Source organism: Anoplopoma fimbria, chromosome 17 (genome assembly GCF_027596085.1).
Source record: "Anoplopoma fimbria isolate UVic2021 breed Golden Eagle Sablefish chromosome 17, Afim_UVic_2022, whole genome shotgun sequence".
NCBI classification, from domain to species: domain Eukaryota; kingdom Metazoa; phylum Chordata; class Actinopteri; order Perciformes; family Anoplopomatidae; genus Anoplopoma; species Anoplopoma fimbria.
Window position 1 is genome coordinate 15,462,213 of NC_072465.1, and position 22,917 is coordinate 15,485,129.

General features: G+C 41.5%; 2 protein-coding genes across 2 annotated transcripts in view; both read right to left on the reverse strand.

Annotated features, from left to right (window-relative positions):
* The window catches only part of celsr2 (cadherin, EGF LAG seven-pass G-type receptor 2), a 61,645-nt gene extending 57,122 nt beyond the window's left edge, over positions 1 to 4,523 (reverse strand). The window contains exon 1 of the mRNA XM_054616477.1: positions 980 to 4,523. Within this exon, the coding sequence (XP_054472452.1) occupies positions 980 to 4,523 (3,544 nt within the window). The remainder of the gene's footprint in view (positions 1 to 979) is intronic.
* Positions 4,524 to 8,189: 3,666 nt separating this feature from the next.
* capzb (capping actin protein of muscle Z-line subunit beta) lies at positions 8,190 to 21,005 on the reverse strand. Its single transcript, XM_054616511.1, has 9 exons — positions 20,782 to 21,005; positions 15,433 to 15,522; positions 13,063 to 13,184; positions 12,829 to 12,942; positions 12,603 to 12,744; positions 12,314 to 12,430; positions 12,154 to 12,219; positions 11,344 to 11,420; positions 8,190 to 9,038 (listed from the first exon to the last, which is right to left on the reverse strand). The coding sequence occupies exons 1-9, from the start codon at positions 20,782 to 20,784 to the stop codon at positions 8,951 to 8,953; spliced, it is 819 nt and encodes a 272-aa protein (XP_054472486.1). The 5' UTR covers positions 20,785 to 21,005; the 3' UTR covers positions 8,190 to 8,950.
* Positions 21,006 to 22,917: the final 1,912 nt, after the last annotated feature.

The window sequence follows — 22,917 nt, forward strand, 5'->3', positions numbered from 1 at the left end:
AGTGGGTGTAATTCAAGTTCAGTCACATTTTTTAGGGAAAATAAAACTCTCTAATTTGTGCTGGCATGTAAAACTAAAAGGTAGAAGGAACGCAGGCAGTTTAAGACTTGCAGGTTAGGAGAGACAACACCAGTACTGAGGATGAACAGAAAAGAAGAGCCAGGCTTGTTTACCCAAAACAGTGGACCAAAAAACAACCAACTCTTATCTTTAAATACTCATTCAAAACCAGAATCCTCAGCAACATTCGAGCGGGGAACACTGACAGCTGACAATTTATCTTGCTTTCCAATTAGAACAAGAAAAAACAAGCCAGCCAAACAATACAACACTTAAAGAACATGGACTTTTTATTCTGCCTCTAAACAAGTGACAGAAATAGAGCATTATTAAATTAGGTCTTTCATTGTATGTGTGAAAAAGCAAGGGGGTATGATGGGCGATTATGGGACACTATCAGTCTGCCACTGTAGTGTGGATCCCACAGGATAAGAGACATGCTCAGACAAACAGCTATTTAAATCTGCTCAATAGACGAAGCTAAATCAGACTTGTGTAAACAAGAAAGCTCCTCAGTGAGGGTCCAAAAAATTACAGAGCCCCCCCCCCCCTGCATCAACCAAATGACAGAATTCACCTAACAGACTTTAAATGCTTAAACACATCTCTGTGAATTTGTGCTCCGAGTGATTTTTTTTGACAGGGGGGGGAGTGGAGTGGCTTACAAATCCTATATGCAGTGAAAATTAATCCTCCTTCATGAATATTTCTATTATAGGGAAATCACTCTGGACCACTGAAGCCAAGAAAGACAGTTAAGTCGTCATCACTTCCATTATCCGGTGAAGTGAAGCGAAAATGCAAATGAAGAGACAGGACATGTTAATGGCAATAGAGTAGGAACACACCTTCTCCTCTCACTGCATTATGTGTCACTCACTGGGTGGAGCAATAACAAAGAGTTATCTAGCGGTCTCACCTGACACTGAGATCCTCATGGAGGCCTCCAGAGGCCGGTTGTTATCCAGGGCCGGGCTCAGCTGGATCTCCCCCGTGCTTTGGTTCAGCAGGACCAAGTTCAGCTCGTTACCCACCTCAAAGCTGTAGTGGAGCTGGTCCGAGACGTCGGGGTCGTGTGCGGGGATGCGTCCGATCACTCCAGTGGGGAAGCTGCTCGATTTTTCCGTCACGTAGTTGTTGAAGATGATCTGGAAGTTCTTCAGCATGGGAACGTTGTCGTTCTTGTCCACGAGTTTGATGTGGACTGTGGCGCGGCTGACCAGAGGCGCGGAGGTGGCCTGGACCACGATTACATACTCAGACCATGTCTCATAGTCCAGGTCTATTAATGCAGTCAGTTCTCCAGAGAAGATATCCAGCTGGAACACCTCTGGGATGTTTCCCTCCACTATCTGGTACATAATCTGTGCATTGCTGCCTTCGTCTGGATCTGTGGCCAATACGTGTGCAACCACAACGCCTATGGGGCTGTTCTCCTCCACCATGATGTCAAACTCATCTTTCTCAAACACAGGGGGGTTGTCATTCACATCCAGGATTGTCACTTGGATGTTGACTGGTGTTTTCAGAGCAGGAACACCTTTATCTACAGCAAACGCCTGCAGGCTGTAAACAGGCACATTCTCTCTGTCTAATCTGCGCAATGTGCGGACAATTCCAGAGGTGGATTCAATTATGAAATCCCCGTCGCCGTCCTCACCGCCCTGGAAGGTGTAGAAGACGCGGCCGTTGAGCCCAGAGTCTCTATCAGTGGCAGAGACCTGGACCACGCTGGTGAACACCGGCACATCCTCCATGACGGAGCCCACGTAGTGGTCTCTGAGGAAGCGGGGGGAGTTGTCGTTGACGTCGTTCACCAGTATCTCCAGGTAGGTGGTATCAGACTTCTGTGGGATGCCGTTGTCCCGAGCAGTGATGGCCAGCGTATAGGAGACCTGGTCCTCATAGTCCAGCTCCATCTGTGTGGTGACAGCTCCTGTGTCGGCGTCAATGTCAAACTGAGGGATGCTGTCATCCATGTAGTAGGTGATGCGTGCGTTCTCGCCAGTGTCTTCATCCGTGGCACTTATGACCACAACAGTGGTGCTGACTGGCCTGTCCTCGTTGATGTTGACGGTGTAATGTGAGCTCTGAAACACGGGCCGGTGTGTGTTGGCATCAGTGACGTTGACAAACACTTTAGCGGTGTCAAGTCGTGTGCCATCGTTAGCGGTGATGGTGAGGACGTACTGGCGTTCTAGTTTGTAGTCCAAAGGCAGCGCCAGTGTGATGAGCCCCCCTCCGCTCTGACTCGTGATGGAGAATCTGTTGCGGGTGTTTCCGCTGGATATCTGATAGGTCACCACACTGTTGATGTCCTGGTCCACAGCCGACACCGTCACCACGCTGGTCCCCACCGCTGCATCCTCATTGAGTCGCATGTAATACGCCTTCTGAGTGAACTCGGGGTTGTTGTCGTTGACGTCCAGAATAGTCATGCTGATGCTGGCGGAGGAGGACATGACAGGGTAGCCGTGATCTCGGGCCTCCACTCCAAAGTTGTAAAAATCAACACTCTCCCTGTCCAGCTCGGCTGCCACTAGAATCCAGCCCGTGCTGTTGTTGATGGCGAAGGGGAAGTTTGGCGTGGTTTCAGTGAGGCGATACTCCAGCCTGGAGTTGTCGCCAGAGTCTGCGTCCACGGCTTGGATGTGGATGATGGAGTAGCCCAGTGGCACGTTCTCCAGCACGGTGGCCTGGAATGGAGTGCTGACAAAAATTGGGGCGTTGTCATTAACGTCCAGCACCTGCACCGTGACCAGACCACTGATGTTGGAGAGCGGGGGCCGTCCTCCGTCCTGAGCTCTGATTCTTAGGGTGTATTCTTTGTTCGCCTCGTAATCCAGCTGACTCACCAGGTCCATGTTACCCGTCTGAGCGTCTATATAAAACTGTCCCCGGGTGTTTCCGCTCATGATGCTGAAGTGAACGACGGCGTTGCTCCCTCTGTCCTGGTCTGTGGCGGTGACCTGCAGGATCTCTGTGTTAGGCGTCATGTCCTCTGGCACCTGGACCACATAGCGCTTCTCACTGAACTGGGGAGCATTATCGTTGTCATCCTCAACCACAATGTGAACAGTAGCTGTGGCACTGCGGGGCCCGGGGTCACGACCTTGGTCATTTGCCTCAACTAGCAGCATATAGGCTTCCACCACCTCTCTGTCTACCAGCCCTCTGGTGCGGATTACACCAGACCTCGAATCAATTTCAAACACATCATTGGACCCGTTGTTGTTGATGACGCGGTAAAGGATGTTACCATTAACAGGTGCGTCCCCGTCTGTGGCCCTCACAGTTAACACCTCATAGCCTATTTCTAGATTCTCCCTGATGCTTTCCTTGTAGTCCTGCTGCTCAAACACGGGTCCATGATCGTTGGTGTCTCTGACCGTGACAGTGAGGGTGGCCATGGCCGTACGCCGGGGCGTGCCATGGTCGACTGCGGTCACACGGAACACATGGGTGTCTTTAGTCTCCCGGTCCAGCACCTCTACTGTGGAAACGACACCGTTGGCCGGGTCCACTGCAAAGAGATTGTTGGAGCGGCTATCAAAGAGAGCTTCTAAAAAATACTCCAGCCTCCCCGCCTCCCCCTCATCCACATCCACTGCTTTCAAAACAACAACCGAAGTCCCAGCTGGCTGATTCTCTGCCACAGAGACTTGGTACATTGGAGGTTGAAACTGAGGGCTGCTGTTGGGACTTCTCCTCCTCCGGCTCACAATCCCTGAATCAGACCGAGCTGCCTTCTCCAACAGCTTCCCTAAGTGGTCCTGCCTGAAGGGGCCCTGCCCCACACGCCAGTGGACAGAGATGGGGTTGACTTTAGCGCTCTGTCCCTCTCCTGTGAGCACATCACAGAGCAGGTCCAGCTCCAGGAGGGTCTCCTGCCTCCAGCAAAGCGTCTCGGACACAAACAAGTCCCCCTCAGAGAAGTAAAAGTCCCGACTGTTGGTGACTTTGCAGCGGATCGGGGCTCCGGGTAGCAGACCCCCCACTGCAAATAAAGCAGAGCCTGCTTGGTGGCACTCTGAGCGGTGGTGGCTGTGGGTGCTAAACACACTGAGCACCTCCATGTCCCACTGAGGTTTTCTTTTGCGCTTGTTTGAACAGTTCCTGCCGTGGACATGCACGTCGTACTGGCTGGTGAGGAGGTGCCTGTAGCCGGAGTCCGTGCAGTCGGCCACGGTGTACACGGTGAAGGGGTTGGAGCGCAGCGAGGCGCACTTTATCGAGTCCGAAACAAACACACTGCCCGCTGCTGCTGCGTCCGTCCCCAGAAACAGCTCCGTGAATTTGGGAGCAAGTACCTGATCCAAAGTGCACCGTGCGCGCCGCTCCGCGCCGGCCACCACCGTCCCTGGCCCCGCATCCTCACTGATGTGAACGGTGTAAGAGCGCGCCAGCGAAACCAGTTCACACCACCAGAAAATCAACAACAAATCCCATTTAACGAAGTGCATCGCTCCTCAGTTTGTGTTCAACCGGGTCTCCGGGTGGGAATCTCCGCAGGTCCCTATTCCGTTAAACTTTCCGCCTGTGAGTTTCCCTTTGTTGCAGAAGAGCCATGCTCTCGGCGGGCGCACTTCTCTCCCGGTCACTCCGGCTGGTTTGAAGAGGTAAACCCGCAGTCACCTTGTCCGGAGCGGATCACACACACTCAGTCTCTCTCACCGGCAACAACAGCAGCAGCAGCAGCAGAAGCACCTCCGCTCGATCCGCGTAACTCCGCTTGAATGGTGAAAATGGCTCCAGCTCCCCCTGCGAGGCTCCTCATTATCATAAACCTGTGTGTGCGTTTGTGCGTGTGTGTGTGTGTGTGTGTGTGTGTGTGTGTGTGTGTGTGTGTGTGTGTGTGTGTGTGTGTGTGTTTGAGAGAGAGAGAGAAACAGCTCTTAGGGATCCAAGGAATTGACAGATAACCCTGATAAATGGTAACTTCCTAAATAGCTTCATTCATGAACAGAAAGCAGCAAAAGCAAGACTTTCATATAGTTGACTTGAAAACATTGCATTTAATTATCTTATTTCTTGCCATGTTTGAATAATTCAGCTGTATGCACCGCCAGCGTTATATTTACATTATTTTGCTTTTATTTCAGTTTTTAATAGTCCAAGAAAATACAACACTTTAAATGGCAAAGAGTGAGCTCTGTGGCAGCACATAACAATCCCAAACCACTATTATTTCATCAGTAACTTCACCTATATGCTTTAGCCACCACCTCTCATCACCACAAAGGGTTTACTCATTAACTGGCAGACATTCCTCAAATGGTAGGTGGGGACTGTTTTTAAACCAACACAATGACAGTGTAGAAGTTGTTCATTCACCAGATGCAAAGCGTTCAGAAAACTTTGAAAAGAGGACAATTTAAACTTTAAATTTAAACTTAGTACAAAAATTACATTATTTTGTGTTCATCCTTTGTTTTCAGAACACTTTTCTATTTTCAAAACGGGAGCTGTAAAAAAAAAAATTGTATGAGGTCAACTCTGTTAGAGTAAGATACATTATGAATAAAGCATATAACTGCATTTAGATTGAGTAGAGACAAGTGAAATATTTGATAAAGGACGTTGATGTGCTGAGCATCACTGACACCTAGTGGACAAGCGGCAGTCACACAGTTTGAGAGGCCTGTTTCCAGCACAGTGATGATTTGTGCTGCTCATTGTCTGTCTACAGTATGTCCATGATGACATTGTGTTGCATGAATGAATGAGGCTCTTCTTTAACTCAGTTAAAAATAAATCTACTAGGTGATCCTTGCATGCTACATCTGGTCTTATAATGAAAAGATTACTGAGAAAAACAATCCAAACACAAAGTCCATTTAGTAACTGTTCTGTCAGATAATCTTCATTAGTAGATGAAGTTTTCCTAGTTGTCACTGATAGATGTTGAATTTTTCTGAACACTATAAGGACTTCATGATCAACTTCAAAACTGGTAAAAGCAATTTCTTTCATTTTTGACCTTGGAAACAACATTGGGACCCGGGAATGGAAAAAAAATGAATATTGTAATTAAGTTATAGTGATGTGACTTAAGTGAAAAGAACATCAAAGTTGAAGAAAATATGTGACTAATTCCAACTTTAAAAAATATTTTACATGGATAAAATTATGCTAGTCATGATTCTTAAAAGTGTGCATAGGAATAAAAATGTTAATTTAAAATATGTTTTTTCCTACTTTGATTTGTTTAAATAGCATCACCCACTTTCCCCTAGTATATAAATCATTTTCCATCTCATCTTTATGTAATAAAGGCAAATAGGATCATTTAACCGACAGCTCTCTCGATTAATGATATCTGATTATAAGAGTTTAGAGATGTTATTCTTGGTAAAATAGGAGGAAAATTTCCAGTTTATGTAGAAGGTGACATTTTAGTTAACTGCACCTCTTAAGACATTAGAGGACGTAAAAAGAATAGCAATACCTAAGAATCTAAAATTTCCCAAAATATCGAACTTAAACAACAAAGAGGAAAAGTAGTCTAAAGTTGAAACCATCTTATAGGGATAAGTCAGATATTAGAGCTGATCAGATATCTAGTGTACAGTATCTCTATTATGTGGTGGAGGACGTACTCAGATATTTAAAGTAGCAATACCACAATATAGAAGTAATCTGTTACAAACAAGTCATGCATTTGTAATTTTACAGTAGGTAAAAGTAGCGTACAAAGGTATCACCATCAAAATAAAGTTAAAAGTACTTTGCAGAATGGCCCATTTTAGAAAAATGTATGATATTGGATTATACCAAGATAATTGTGTATTTGAATAACTTAAACGCTGCAGCTCATAAATGTGGGGCTTATTTTATTTACTTTATATGGTGCTGTTCAGCAGGTGAGCCTTTACACCTGCTAAACATTAACGTCGTTGTGAAGATGTTTCCAGCATTTACCTCATTAAAGCCTCACAGAGCAGAGAGCATGTACAGTCTTAGTCTCGTTAAAATTCCATCAGTCTGAAAAATACAGTGTAGGTCCAATAACAGATGTAAAATAACATTTTAAAACTTTTAAATGGACCCAATATAATTTAGTTATTAACATTTAACCAGGGTCTAGACGTTTTCAGTGATGATTTAGCTGGTAGACAGGCCATCAATTCCTTTTTTCTTATCAATTACATTAAGCATTGCTGCCTGAACACCAATAACACAAATAGTAGCAGACTTACTAGCAGACTAAACTTCACATAACGTTAGCTAATTGTACACTTTAAAGTTAGTCGAGTTAGACTCTTCAGTTCCCCCCAGCTTCCCACTCATTATTCATCTGTCTTTACAATCCCATCCCACATATTTAAAACCTTGTTGCACCTATGCAGAGATGAATCACATCACGTTAAGTTAACAACCGAACATGCTAACCAACTTATAACTAACAGCGTTTCAACAACGTAACAGCCTGATCAAAATACTCTCATCCCCTAACTATTTGAATGTCTAGATGGCAGTGTGATCTGTTTTGGGGCGTTCTGAGGAGTTCATTCTCAGCCGGAGGAACAAAGGATGTTCTAATGATTTTTGAGGATATTAGATAGTTCTCTCTGTTTTCAATGATTTGAAAATTGGTCAACTTTTTCCAGGATTTTTCAGGACATATGGGAATCATTGTTACTTTTAAAGAGTTAATTAATGTACAGTATTTACAAACAATTATAACTAATCTTATAAATATATTTATATAATTACAATTGTGCTTATACACAATTAATTAAAAAGTTATACTCTGCTTTTAAATGCTTAAGGGGATTAATAGTAAAGTGTTTGATATGGTAATGTAGTTTTTTTTAATGTTGTCCACTAGCTGTACTGTGCCATACCTCATAAAAATGAAGAAGAAACAAATAAGAGTAGCTTTTTACTGTTTTATTGTTGCTGGAGGCTCTAATACAATATGAATCATAAGCTTTACAAAATAAAAACAAAACAAAAATACAACAAAAAGATTCCCCTCCAAAATGGAAACAGACAGAGGTTTCCACTGAGACACAATGACAAACTGTGACCCCCAACAAAGACGTAGTAGGTGAGGAGAGAAAAGTTGAATAAGCTGAACAGAGGGGGAGGCATGTCATGTTATACACAGTGTAGGGGGGGGGGGGGGGGGGGGAGGGGGGGGGGAGGTTGGGTTGACGACGTGGGTGTAATCACCCGGTGATTATAACAGTCCATCCCCATGTTTGATAAGTCCACGTTTCCACTCACTGCAGCCCCACACAGGCTCACATGCATGCGGACAGAGTTGAGTAAAAAGTAAAAAGCTTGTGGTTACACACCGTTTAACCAGAAGAATGACAGTTATACACCAACAGTAATAATTTTATACAAATATATCAGGGGGTGCCGTAGACAAAAGTAGGTGCTTGAAATAAATTTGATGTACATAATAATGACAGCCCCGTGGAGCCGACTCCACCTACAGCACAGTGTCCTTTTCCTCAACACCGAGGAAGAGCTGGGCCAAAATCGCTCATTTGAACCTGACCAAGGACACATCAGCTGTGAGAACATCAGGGATTATTACTACAATGACCCTCACACTGTAAGATTATCATTAACCGTGGTAATACTATCATTATATTCATAACATGGGAGAGAAGAGAGGGGTGAAGAGAGACAGAGGGAGCGTGAGTGAATGGCTTCATGGCAGATGAGATGCATGAAAACAAAAAACGGACAGAAAAAACAAATTAATTAAAAAGCTATGCATTTTCTCCTTTTTTTGTTTTTTCACAAATAAACAAGAGTGCAGCACTGAAACAGGTGTGGAGGGAGAGAAGTAAAGGAACAGAGAAAAGATGGCGTAGATGAGGCAGAGAGAGTGAGAGACAGAAGAAAGAAACAAAAAAAAACAGTAGCAGCTCTAGCTGGTATGTTTGCGTTTGAGTGCCTCCACCAGGTCGACCTTCAGAGCCTCCTGCTTTGACTTGTCAGCCAGAGTCTGAACACTCCTGTGTGAGAGAAGACAAAAAGAGAGAAGACACGATCAGTGTCAAGATCAAAATGTGAAAATACAGCGAGAGGGACTGGAAAAGTTCCTCCAGCGAGACAGAAACACCGTCTGTAAATTCAGGAGCAAAGTTAGTCCAACTCCTGTGTGCAGAGAAGATGGTGAAGAATACGTAATATCACACACTGACTGTATGCACACTGCAAACATTAATATCAGGCAAATAAAAACCAACAGTTAGTTACTTTATGTCATGCAGTCGAATCATGTGCTTTACCTTCCTAATCTCTCCTGGAGCAGGATTCACAATCCTTTACATTTTGTTGAACAAAGTTATTTTAAATTGTATAATTAACTGAGAATTTGATGTGCCAATATAAAATCAAAAAGGTGACTATTTGCTCTCTAGGAATAATTCAGCAACAAAAGGATTATTTGTTTAGCAATTACTAATCCCATGTTTCTTTAAATCTTAAAGGAAACAGTTTTCCTCACATTGAAGTAAAAGGGGCTACAATGGTCATTTTGTGGGTGAAGTATACCTTAAATCAGTTTGAGTTTATGAAGAAAATCATTCTGTTAAACAGAGGGGTGTGAATACTAATGTGAATCAGATGTTTCAGGTATTGTTACAATGCAGTGCTTTCACCCACTGGTTCTTCTGATAGGAAAAAGAGCTGCACTCAGAATAAACACAGTTTAAGAAAACCTTATTTGGGCAACAAACTGCAAAAACATCAGGGGTGGTGAGTGCTTTGAACACTGACATGGTTTGTGTGTCGCTCCTTCACAGGGATCGTCTGTTAGACTACAAGGTAAACAAAACATGCACAACATGGCTGCACAGCTGCTCAATGATCAACACTCTGAGGAGCATGTAAATGGATTCATAAAGCATACAGTCCCTTATACACACACACACGCACGAGAGTCACCTGGGAGCCTGAACCCTCACGAGCACATAACATACATCTAACCATCTGAGACCCCGCTGGATAGCTGCTGATCCTGGAGGACATACGCTCTTTGATGCCTCAGTTTTGAAGCTAGACGACATTATGAATCCATTGGTACCATCCATGAGCTGTTAGCTTGTTGGTTAGGAAGCTGAATAACGCTTCAAAGTTGGGCTTCGGTGAGGGCAGAGATCATTTTAAATGTTTTGCTTTTGGTTAATATTGTTTAGTTGTCTGTATTTAGTTGTTTTCATTTTTTATTTTTTTTTTAATTTGTCGTCAGTCCAGGAAAAGAGCAATTTGTTTAAGGGTAACCCAAACCATTCAGTGGCTGTTTATGAATTCTTCATGGGCTGAAAGAGTCAATAGCATTTCAATTCAGTGTTGTGTCTCTCTCTCTCTCTCTCTCATGTATTATTCACCCAAGAGCTTCCACGTTGCCAGTGTGTTTGTTACATTTTGTAAAAAGAAGGAAAAAAAAGTTTTCTTATGTAAAAAAGGTAAAAATGAAACACCAAAGTATAGCTTGCACCTTGTCATTTTCAAGTGTTGATGTTAAACTCAATATTATTTCAGAGGGGTCCCTTGACCTCATGCCTCAAAATATCTAATGAAAATGAGTTTTATAAGTACCTTAGTCTCCTCTTTACAGACATGCCCAGTTTATGCTAATCCCATGCAGTTTGAGGTGAGCACCACAGAGGAGCACCATGGAGGGAGCAGTGAGGAATATGCAACATTTAATTTTGTACTTACCGATGCACACTAAAATACACACAAACACACACATGCGAGGTTGTACCTCTGAACCTAGTCAATGAAGATCTGACGCTGGGTGAGGACCTGCGACAGCTCCTTCTGGAGCTGCCGGTACTTTTGGTTATCAGGCAAAGACTCAATAGATCTGTAGCACAGACGAGAGGCAGCGGGGAAGGAGAGGTGACAGAGGGATTGACAGGAGGACAGACAGTGAGAAGAATGGCAGCAGAAATGTGGGACAGAAGGCAGTAAAAAAAAAAAAAATAGGATCATAGGAGAGGGATAGGGGATTGAATCATAGGACAGGAGGAGGAATAAATGAATATGGAACAAAAAAAATCAACTGAAAAGAGGGGAAGCAAAGGTAGGCTTAAATGAAATATCAAATAAAAACAATCACAGAAATTGACAAAAGATGTAAGAAAATAACAGTTGGACAGGTCAACAGACGGAGACGAAGAAGTAAAGGGACTCTTCTCTCAGTAAGACTGGCACAACCAGAAATACAGAGTTTCTGCAGATCCCGCTGACAGGAAGTCCTGTAAAAGAAGAGAGGGTGACAAGTCATCCAAACCACTCATGTCGCGTTACCTTAGGCCGTTGACGATGTCCTTGGTCTTCCCAAAGTAGATTTCATTCAGTGTGGAGCGAATCTTGTTCTCCATATCCTGGAACGAAAATCAAGACATTCTTAAATTAAAGTCCGCCTCCATTCTCCGGTTATCAACGACAACATTTTCAGACAATTACTTCACTGACTAGATATGGAGGCGTGTGAAATGTGCTGAACAGGACGAACATGAGGCTTTTCTCCACTAGTGTTGCCCTATTGTATTATATTATACAGATATGTGGTCTGCTACTTAGAAATACCTGTTATTATGATACAATACACATCAATATCACCACAAACTACATCCTTCAAAATGATCATGAAGTCGCCACTAAACGCCTCTAAAACTTCTACAAAAACGTAACCTTTTTTCTGCTAGTTGTACCTAATAAACTGAATGTATCTCATCCTATTTCAATGTAGGAAATTCTGGATTGCATTTTTGTTGATCTATAATGTCAATAAAACCAGCTAGAGTTTAATCACTACACAGCCCTTTCCTGTGCCGATCATACAAAAGCAGTATGTTAATGTTATCGTTTCATAACCAGCCCAAACATCTCGTCTTTCACTGTGAGTGAGAAGGAGTTCAGTTTGTTTCTGGTGTAGACAGGAGATATAATATAATATATGTAACTATTAAACCCCAATGAGGATCTGCAGAATTCTGTGTAGGAGACCTTTTTTCGAGTAAGAAAACAATGCAGTAATCTTACTGCAGGTGAGCTGAATCAATGCTAAGGCAGTCAAAAAAGTTAAACAAGCAGAAAATGAGCCGATATACTGACTTCGACAAGGCGGCCAATGTTGGCAATGTGGGGTGAGGACTCTCCAACTGTCTCATCTTTCTCCATCTGTTAAAAAAAGGGTGAGACAAATTGAGTCCATGAATGATTACAGAGAGGCTGGCCGTGTCAGCAGTGGTTTCATGTTTAGTTCAACACGTACCTGTCTCGTAAGACTGCCGCCCAGGTTCATGGTTCCGGAGCCGGTCTTGGTTGTCTGGAGCCACAGCATGACGGTGGAGGTGAGTTTGTAGTGCGCAGTACGACCGCTGGACTTCTCCTGCTCGCACGACAGACACAGCAAGCAATGAGACAACACTCCAGACTAAACTTGGAAGTTTTAAACCACATGGTTTTGTCGTTGCCCGTTCTGACTTCCTCTAAGAAAACAAAAAAAGACCGGGCGGGATAAAATTCAAATGTCAACCTATTTCATATCAGTGGATTCTCACCTGCACCTCCACCACATGGATGGAGTCCCAGCACCCTTTGATCTTCTTGGATCCATCCCCGGCCTTCTTGATGAGAATAACTCCAGCAAAGCCATGATCCAAGTCCCAGAGGTACACAGAGGACACGCCACCCTCAAAGTACCTGAAAAACATATCAGAGGTCACAAGAGGGCAACACTCACCGCTTATTAAAAACATCCCATGAGATTGCTTCCTGTGAACTCACAGGTCTCTGTACTGGTCAAAGGCGTTATTGGCTTCGACCTCAAGTTTCCTCAGGCGAGCTGAAGGCATTGCACCGTCTTCAATGGGGGGTTCATACTTATTACTCCACGGGGATCTGGTGTATTAAAAAAAGGAAATTACAAAACTCATTGAAAGCCAACTAAAAGGTTAGATTCAGTCACTGTCTTTGGTTTATTTGACAAATGGACTGATGGTAATGCATAATAAACTCCACCTGTAGGAGTCGCCGTCTCGGTTGTAATCACAGAGCAGATAGTCTTTCCCCACCACTTTGTCCCGGGCAATCTTCAAGGGCTGGTCCACAGAGGAGAGGAGGTCCTCACACAGACTGGGCACCTGGACACAAACAACATCTCAACATCAACACAGCGTTTTCCACAGCACAGATACTTTAAATGTGCTCAGACGCAGACATTTCTGGCAAAGTTTGTAACACATCTCAACTCCTCAGCCAAGTTAGTAAAAGTGTTCTGTTTGTCTTGAGTGTCAGCAACAAACGTAACATGAGATGCCAACTTCTAAAACTTGCAGGATTGTAGAAACAGAGTAGAAACAAAATAACTTATGTAATCCTCTCATTGTGGTCAACAATGAACTGGAAGTTCATGTCTTTCACATTCCAGCTCCAGTCAATGAGCAGAGGTTACTGAGTGGAGCTGGAATGAAATATGAACAGGAAACATAATATCTAAAGGATAAGGGGGTACAAATTATTTCTCACAGACTGACATGGGCTCCCCTCTCTATGTCCTCCTACATCAGAGTATAGACACAAAGGAGGCACTGTTTCCCTAAAAAGAAAAAAATCCCCCACACCCTCGAACACACACACACCTGGCAGCCCAGACTGGGTGAGACAAGGGAAGGGCGGGGGGAGTGAAGTAGGGGAGAGAGCAGAGGGGAGGAGACAGGAGAGATGTGGGACAAACAGGAAAGAAAGAGGTGATTTCAGGTGATTCTGTGTCACCAGGAAGAGTTTGAGCAGAGATGGTGGAGCCAAAAAGGGCCCGGCAGTGGAGGTGATTGACAGCTGTGATAATAATCGCTAACAACCGGACACAGTGAAATGGGTGAGGAGAGAGCCGATGCCCGGGTAGAGAGAGGTTAAAGGTGAGGGAGGAGGAAGTTGAGTAGGTGGGGGGTCTGGGTGTGCCCCAAAAAAACAAGGTGCCATGCAAACTGGTAAAAGTGTGATTTGATTTGTGTCTGATTAAAGCTTAATTTGTCAGGCACTGCTCTGTTAAAATCTACAAAACAGGTCTAACAATTTCAACAAAATGTAGAAAAATGTAGAAAAGGAAGGAAATTATTAATTAACAGGCAGAATTGTTGCACTGAAGACTTAGAAAAAAAACCTTTACTCATCAAATGCTAAAAATAGCCTCAGAGACCCAGATGTCACACTGATGTACAGTAACAAATACAGTAACAAATATTGTAACAAGAACAAAACCACAAGAGCCCAACCCAACCACACACACATACAATTCTGACATGTACCAAACACAGACCAGAACACAAACCACAGCACAACTGTTACTGTAATTGTGGAGAACCGTTTACTAGGCAACCTGCAATTTGAGTGTAATACGGTTTTATGACTGGGGCTTAACAATTAATTTAAATTTGATTGAAATGGAACAATGTCATTTTAACTACTTCATTTTTTAACTTCCCACTACAGTGGGTAAGAAGGAGAGCGCTCTGAAGCTCTCCAGCTGTATTTGCTCAACAGAAGAGAAGAGCTCCCAGGAGACGGTGTCTGTCCTTGTCTCTAAGTCATGATAACTGTGCTACTACTTTGAATAAAGTTGACAGTTTGCTGGTCGGGATCTGTGCGGATTGTGTCTCTTAACAGATCGGATGTGTGCAGAGGATAAAAAAACCCTGTTCCACGCATTACCTTATAATAATAATAATAAAAATAATAATATTGGGAAGGAAAAAATGGTTGAGGAACTTTCTTCATAACCGTTCATCCCTACTTATGACTTGATATCTTTCTTGCATTAAGCAGAAATTGACCCAAATTTGATCAAACCTAAATGACTTCAATAAATAAAATAAATACCATCTACCTGGCGATTTTAGCTGGATTTTTTTTTTGATATTGTATGACTTTCAAATAATTGTTGAGATTAACAGAGAAATCATTAAACTTGCATTTTTGAATATATATACACGTTTTATGATTTCTGTTTTCCTAATATCACTTGGTAAAACATTAATAATGATTGTGAGAAATCAATAACAGTAATCAGTGAAAATAGACAGTCTCCTAAAATATGTAAGGTAGGAAATGCATAATATTTATTATCACAAAGGTATACTGAGCAAATGTATGACAAGAAAAGATTATACAAGTGTTTATTTCTATATCTTGCAATATGATTTCATCACGATATGATTCCATTGAAAGACGATAAGCTATCATATTGAATGATCACCCAGCCCTATTAAGAAGCACATTGTGGTCCAATATGGAACTTACACAAGCGTGATGTGGTGAACCTCCAGTGCACTTATAGCTACGGTGACATCAGCGACATCTACACTCCAATAGTTAAACATGACAGTAACTCACCAGGTCAATGAGGTCACTGAGGTTTTTCTCGATCTGCTGAGGAGGCAGACGCCTCATCAGGTCCAGGGCACAGTCCAGCTGCTGGTCATTCTGAAAACAAAGAGACAACAGTTATAACACTGTACTATCAGATTATAGTTAAATACATCAGTTCAAAGCTCCGCAGCCATGCAGCTTTTCTACAGACTAAACAGTTTGTGTCACATTGAGTGTGTTACTGTTTACTGGTATGTTTCAATTTGCAAAGTATAAATATATATCATTGATTTATAAAAGTAAGACAGAAATAAATATATATTTTAGCTCCTAAAATAATCCACACATTTGTTATTTTACAAATCCTGTAATAAAAAGTAATTTATAACACCATATTACAATGTTTCAAACAACTGAAAAAGTTATAACAATGTGTAATTTGTGAGGCAACACGAGTTATGAAATTGGTATTTATGAAGAAAGAAAAAAGAATTTAAATTCACAACATTGAAAGAAAATTTAGAGAAAGTGGTCATTTTGTTTTGTTTCTAAAGGCAGATGCAAAAAGTGAATAACTCATAAAACATTCTGTGGTGTTAAACCGTGTATGTCAGAGCTGCTGAAGGCAAATGTTGATGATTCAATAATTGGTAAAACTTATTGTGCTTGCACAACAATACATTTTAATTGTGGGCAAAGTTACAACACTATTAATTATTACAGCTGAAGTAGAAAGCCAACAGACCTAGCTGTAATTATGTAAGTCAACAATATTAATGGTTTCATCATAATTAAGAAATTGGTTTAACATTTAAGTGGTTTGTAATGTCCTGAAAAAAAGCTGCTCTCAATGAGTGTTTACATTCTATAGCACCTGGCCTTTATTATAATGTAATTTATCTGTATTGTTTATTTTCATTTTAAGCCGAATCTAATTCCTGTAGGTTCTTTTTTATAAATGGCCAGTTGTCCAAAATACACAGATTTACACTGGAGCCTGACAAGCATTTGAAACACAGAGTGGCAAAAAAAATCATATATTTGCAAGCAGTTTTAATGAAGTTACCCTCAGTGACACCAAGTAGAGCCACTTTGAGTACAAATAAAAAAAGTATTTTGTAGATTATATTGCCACATCTCTAAACTTCTACTGTTGATTGTTTCACTTCAGTATTATGTTTATGCTGAGGATTAAGAATCTTCCTGCCACAACAACAGAAAACACTAGAGCAGGGGGTCTCCACGGTCCCCTGAGGTGCTGTCTTGTCTCGAGTATAATATAAAGCTTCAGCAGTCTGTTAGTCAAAACAAGTGGGTATCTTCCTTTTGAGGACAAAATGTCCTCTTCGAGTTCCTATCCCTTTTCTGCAGCTCAACAAGTAAACACTGCCTGAGAAAACAAACTTTTGTGCTAAAAATACTCAGACTAACTAAGACTTAAACTCTGAAATGCATTTTAACACAGAATGAGGACTATGGATTTTGTTCCCCATCATTTACTTTGTAAGCGCATTAAGAGGTATAAACAGGAGGAATGAGTAAATCAGACAAAACCTTCATATGGCAAATTTGACCATTGTTTAAAGATACACTTGAAAAAATGTGAACCTATCCTTTAAAGAAAAGCCCTGCTACGCTAATGAGGTTATAGCTTTACTTTCAAAACTCAGAAGTTTTGAAGCAGGCTCTGAATTAGTGTGCGCTGTGCAGTTGTATTATGTTGGAAAATATACACAAGTATTGGATCAGGACTCAGTATTGGTATGCTCTCTATAAGAAATGACCACTACAAGCTCCTTCCCATCTCCAAAACAGCCCAATGATAAAGGCCTGCTACATTCTGTATGAGGGTATGAAAGGAGTTGCTGTGCAGAAAATATCCACACCCTTGCAGGCAAACTCTCCTTGCACTGTGAGACTACAAACAACATTTCCAGCTCAACAGACTGAACAGCACTCATGAATTGTCATGTGAGAATTTGCAAAGCAAAAAGCTGGTAGAGATGAAATAGTAATTGCCGCCAAATAGTCAAACGTTTGACCAAATTGAATTTCACAGTGCAGAAAGCTATCTAACTAACTAATGTGTGGCACAAATGACCATATGCAAATAAAGGAGGTCAGTTGAGATATTGTGCATGAGCTGTTTAAGGATGTATTCATTTGGCTGTGAGACGTGTGTCACAAAGAACAGGAGGCACATTATCGCTATCAGCTTATCATCAAACGGCAGCAGGTAGTGTGGCAGAGGGGTAAATGTCAACACAACTGTAATTTAAGCCAGACTTCAATTTTATCTTTGGTTTTATACATAGACTGTTTTTAAAAAGTGGATGTAGTCATCGTGACGTCACCCGTTGATTTGCAGAGTGCCGCTATGACTCTTCTAGTTCGTTGATTTGGCCGTTGCCATGTTGTTTTTTTGCCTCCGGAGGAGTCGCCCCTTGCTGGTCAGTAGAGAGAATGCAAGTTTTAAGAAACTTGTGCATCAGATTCACTCAGCAGATCCTGAGGCTGCCGCCTGGTTTTATATATTGCCAGTAAAAAGACAGTTGAGTAGCTTTTTAATTTTGCATCAGACAAGTTAACAAGTAAAATATAAATCTTAACAAGACTTTAACGCATGTATCATGCTCTTGGAAGGCGAGGTGTTTTGTTTTCTTGCTGCACAAAGCTGTCAATTCAAGTAACAGACTCTTGACGTTTAAGTGCTTCAGTTTAGTTCCTATGAAAACTTAATCGTCCGCGGCAGCCGAGTTGTCAGGAGCAACGCAAAGAACCGAAAACATTTTCTCAGATATCACTGACTTGGGTATCAATCTCTGATCCATTCTCCTTCCACCAGACATCCTGACCGACCAGTAGTCGCAGTGACATGATCCCTCAACGTCTTCCCAAACAGTGAACACCGTCACTTGTGTTTGAAGAACAAGAACAAGCTGACAGATTCACAGAGGAATAAACTGACTGAACAAAGGGCTTGGAAGGCATCAGATTCAAGGTTTCTCACAGGACATCTGTATAACATGGCCACATGTGATTATCAAACTAACTTCAGCCTGGTGGTGTGTGACCCACAATACATTGTCCTGCGTTTTTTCTCACACAGTACCACCTGGCCGTCCCTGACATTGTGACCGGAAGATCTGATTAATTACTGCAAAGCAAACGTACAATATAACTGATCTATCAGTCAATTTATAAATGTGAAACACTGACTATATCAATGAAGGAACTGATGGTAGGTTGTGTTAAATGGTCAGAAATACTGTAAAGTGTCATAAGTCACTATGTGTCACTGTGTCACTATCATAACATGAGCTCACAATCAATTCACAATCTACAATACAACCTGAGACTTTTGATTTGCTTTTCTGGTTACACGTTTGAGTTGTTAACTGGGGATTGTTTTGTTATGTACTAAGTCAACACCCCGAATAAACTACAGTTTGTGAAGCAGCTGGCTGTATGTTCCTGTATGTTTTATCCCGGAGGAAACATTCCTTTAAAAAAAAAAAAACAGTCTCTTTGTTGCCGGCAGTTTTAGGATGAATTAAATGAAAATATTTCACTTTTATTTAAGCAGGTAAGTCAAGTAAGACTAAATAAACGTATTCATAATGACAGCCGTAGAAGACACAGAAAAGACAGGACTACATGGAATGGCCTTCCCCCAAGGGTTTCTGTTTCCCTCCCTTAAATATGCAGTGAGCAGGACAGACCAGACCAGCCACAACATGAAACTCTGGGGAATGTGTAAGAAGATGTAGGAAGTTGAGTAAAACTAGAGGGACAAACACATAATCAAGCTAACAATAACAGGTATATGCCCCAATCATTTTTATCTGAGAATTATCAGACAGTGCCTTAGAAGTCACTTCTACCATAGATAACATTTTACAGTACCTGGATTTAGGCTAAATTCAATGTTGTATAACTGCATTTACCAACATAGACTTATCATTACAAACGTCCCAATCGGCATGAAAGCCCAGAAATATAAATGTTTTTTTGCCCTACTACATTATTCCTTTGTTTTATTCCTTATATTCACCTCCCTTTTCGATGATGACAATACTCTCCCCCTTGGCTTATCTATGAAGTCACTCCTCTTAAGTGCAAAAGCCTAACAAAGTACACTCATTCAACAGCTCGCTGGTCAAAGGACAACGGCATGTTATAAAGTAGAGAACCCTTTTCCTATAAACACTTTCCTTAAGGTTGACCCTTAACATAACAGAAATTTCTAGGCAATGTCTCCAGTGCCATTTCCTTGCTTTTTGCCTGTCTTAAAATCTCTCTCAGCTGATGAATCAGTCTGCACCACCAGACACCTGCATCTCCTTGACACAGTGTTTAACAGTGCTCCTGTCTTTGTGTAAACACCAGCTCAGACCAACAACCCCCGGGGTCAGGAGAGGCGCTGAGGCTCAGCCAGCAGAATGGATGAGGTGAGGCCAAAGAGAGTGGGCGACTGCGGAGAAAAAACAGCTGCTCTTCCCAACTCAGGAATAAGACAATTTAGTCTGCACTGCAAAACAAACTTTTATACACAATGCGAGTACAAAATGGTGCACCATTTATGCTAGAATAGCTCAAGTCAAATGTTATTTTTCAAGCATAAATACACGATCAACCACAGTGATGTCACTGTCATATTAACTGAAAATGCTCTAAAACATGCAATGAGTAAATAATAACTGCTGCTATGATTTGAAGGGAATGTCAGAGCTTGATATTTCCTTTTTATTTAATTTTTGCAAAGTTAAGAGTAATCTTGCAAGGCAGTACAATCTTAAGAGAGGAGGTTGACGGCTTGTCATGGTTAGGAATAGGAGGAGCAAGAAGTCTTATTTTAGCTACAGGCAACCCAGCGCTTGACTATATTAGCCTGCGTGTGCGTGTGTGGTGCACGACTGGAGGAATGTGTGTGTGTGTGTGTGTGTGTGTGTGTGTGTGTGTGTGTGTGTGTGTGTGTGTGTGTGTGTCGGGGTAAGGGGGGTTGGGTGTGTACACCTTATATTAAGACTCCCCACTTATACTAGACACGATCTTGTCAAATCCAAAACATCCTGCGCTAACTTTCTGCATACGGGGCAGCTAGCTTGGCTACCTGCTAGCTGCCAGCTAACTTAGTAGGAAGAAGCAGCTGCTAGCTTAGCATCGGAGCTAATTCATTCGTCTTCGGTTGGGGGGGGGAGGAAGTTTAACAAACACAGCAACTTAGATGTGCGTCGGTGATTTATGCTCTCAGGTTACCAGCCAACACCTCCAGCTAGCGTTAGCCTAGCTTAGCACCCTTAGCTGTTAGCTGCAGCCCCACCAAAGCCCTCTCACCCCCGTCCCTGTCTGCAGCTCTGCCGCGGCCCTTACCATGTCTGCGGCGGTCTCAGCGGGGCAGGGGAGCACGATTTCACCGATGCTTGTACACCTTAGCTTCACTACGGTTTAACAAGTCACTCCTCGGGGTCTCTTCTTGTTGTGTTGTTTTTACAGTCCCCTGCGGAAGATGTTTTGTTCGCCTCTCCCTCTCTGAACCCAGCCCTGTCAGCGAAATTCACTTCCTCAACCGGGCTACAGGAAGGAGGCAGCAGTCAGAAAACACAGGCCTCCGTTGCACATCCGGGTCACTCCGGGCTTTCTCTGCAGCAGCCAATAGCGAAGGAGCAAGTAAGGCATTGCCAAGTATGGAAAGAGAGGAGTGGTGCAGAAAATATGCACTCAGAGAGGGCAGCAGAAAGACAAATAGGCCTAATATATTTGAAAACAAAAATAATCCCTGCTTCACCAACGACTGGAAACTGCTGTTAATGTAATGTTTACAGTACCAGTCAAAAGTTTGGACACACCTTCTCATTCAATGTTTTTATTTATTTATTTCTACATTGTAGATTAATATTGAAGACATCCAAACTATGAAGGAACACATATGGAATTATGTGGTAAACAAACAAATGCTCAACAAACCAGAATATGTTTTATATTTTAGATTCTTCAAAGTAGTTGAATGAGAAGGTGTGTCCAAACTTTTGACTGGTACTGTCAAAAGTTTATATATATATATATATATATATATATATATATATATATATATATTTATATAATGCTTGACTATGTGATTTCATGATCTTATCTCTACATGAGCATTTTATAAGGGGTTTGTAGGATTATACTAATAGAGTTCATGTTCAAATGTGGCTTTCTGAAAATTTAACTTAACTGTTTCTTGATTATTTAAGCGTCTAAAACTCAAATCAAAGCCACAGGTTGTATCATATCATAAAGCAACTGTATTCTTAAAAAGTAAGAACTTGTTTATAAAAACACAAATCCATTTAATCATTCAACAGAGACCTCAACTATTCACAACACTTATATACTGTTACTACAGACATGCGTACTGTAAATTACACTTTTACATTGTATATATTATTAGAATCAAAGAGTCTCAGGCATTATTTGTGTTTTGTAAAGTAACTTTTGACTGGTACTGTACATATTCCATTTTACTCGTTTCATTAACTTTGTTTTTGTGAGGAGTTATGAAAACAAAATAATGTATTCATATTACTAAAAAATATTACTATTTTCTGCATCTATATCTTTTCTAATACTTTTAATAGACACATATCGTCTGACATAAATTCTGTGTTAAGTGTAATTATAATACATTTAGGTTTCATATCCTTTGTCATAAATATAGTCAAATAACGTAATCAATTACTTACAAATATTATCGGGTCACTATTACTGGATTTTTATTTTATACTCTGAAGACTCCCTCGGGTTTAGTTTGATTGGTTTTGAATGGAATATAATGTTCCATTGTTTGCATTATGCACATTGATGCAAGTATACAAGCATGTGTTATGATGTAGTAGATGTTTACAATACCTAAATGTGTTGATGGTAATGATCAATCATGGTTAACTGGTGGTTCATTAATGCTATTTTTTAAATATTAAAACAGAATGAAATGAGTCCTTGTAATGTAAAATGATGTCTACTGCTGATTGCCCCGATAATCAATACCCAACTCTTTCCCCTGCCCTTAAATTAAATGTTTTGGTTTGCTGGTTTTCTCCCTCAGGATTAACCACCACTTAGTGAGTCATAATTCTGTTTGGATAGAGCTGCAGACTCATGACTTTCAGTGGTTAAATGTACAACTTTTGTTCTTCTTTATTGTCCTGTTTTTTTTTTTTTCTATTTGTCTATTTCTGTGTATGGATGTTGAGAGCAACAAAAGAAAACGGAGTCAAATTCCTAGTATGCAACGCATACATGGCCAATAAAGCTGATTCTGATTTTGATTTTTAAGTTTGCACATACCATACAGTCTATATTACATCTAAAATGGCGCCAGAGGTCGGCAGCCTGTCGCAGCAGCTCTCTACCAGCTTTGCTACTTTTGTATTTTTTCTGCTATTTTTATTATTGTCTGTGTAGTTGTATAGTATGTGTATTTATTGTCTGTGTCTGTGTAGTTGAGCTGCTGCAACACTCGAA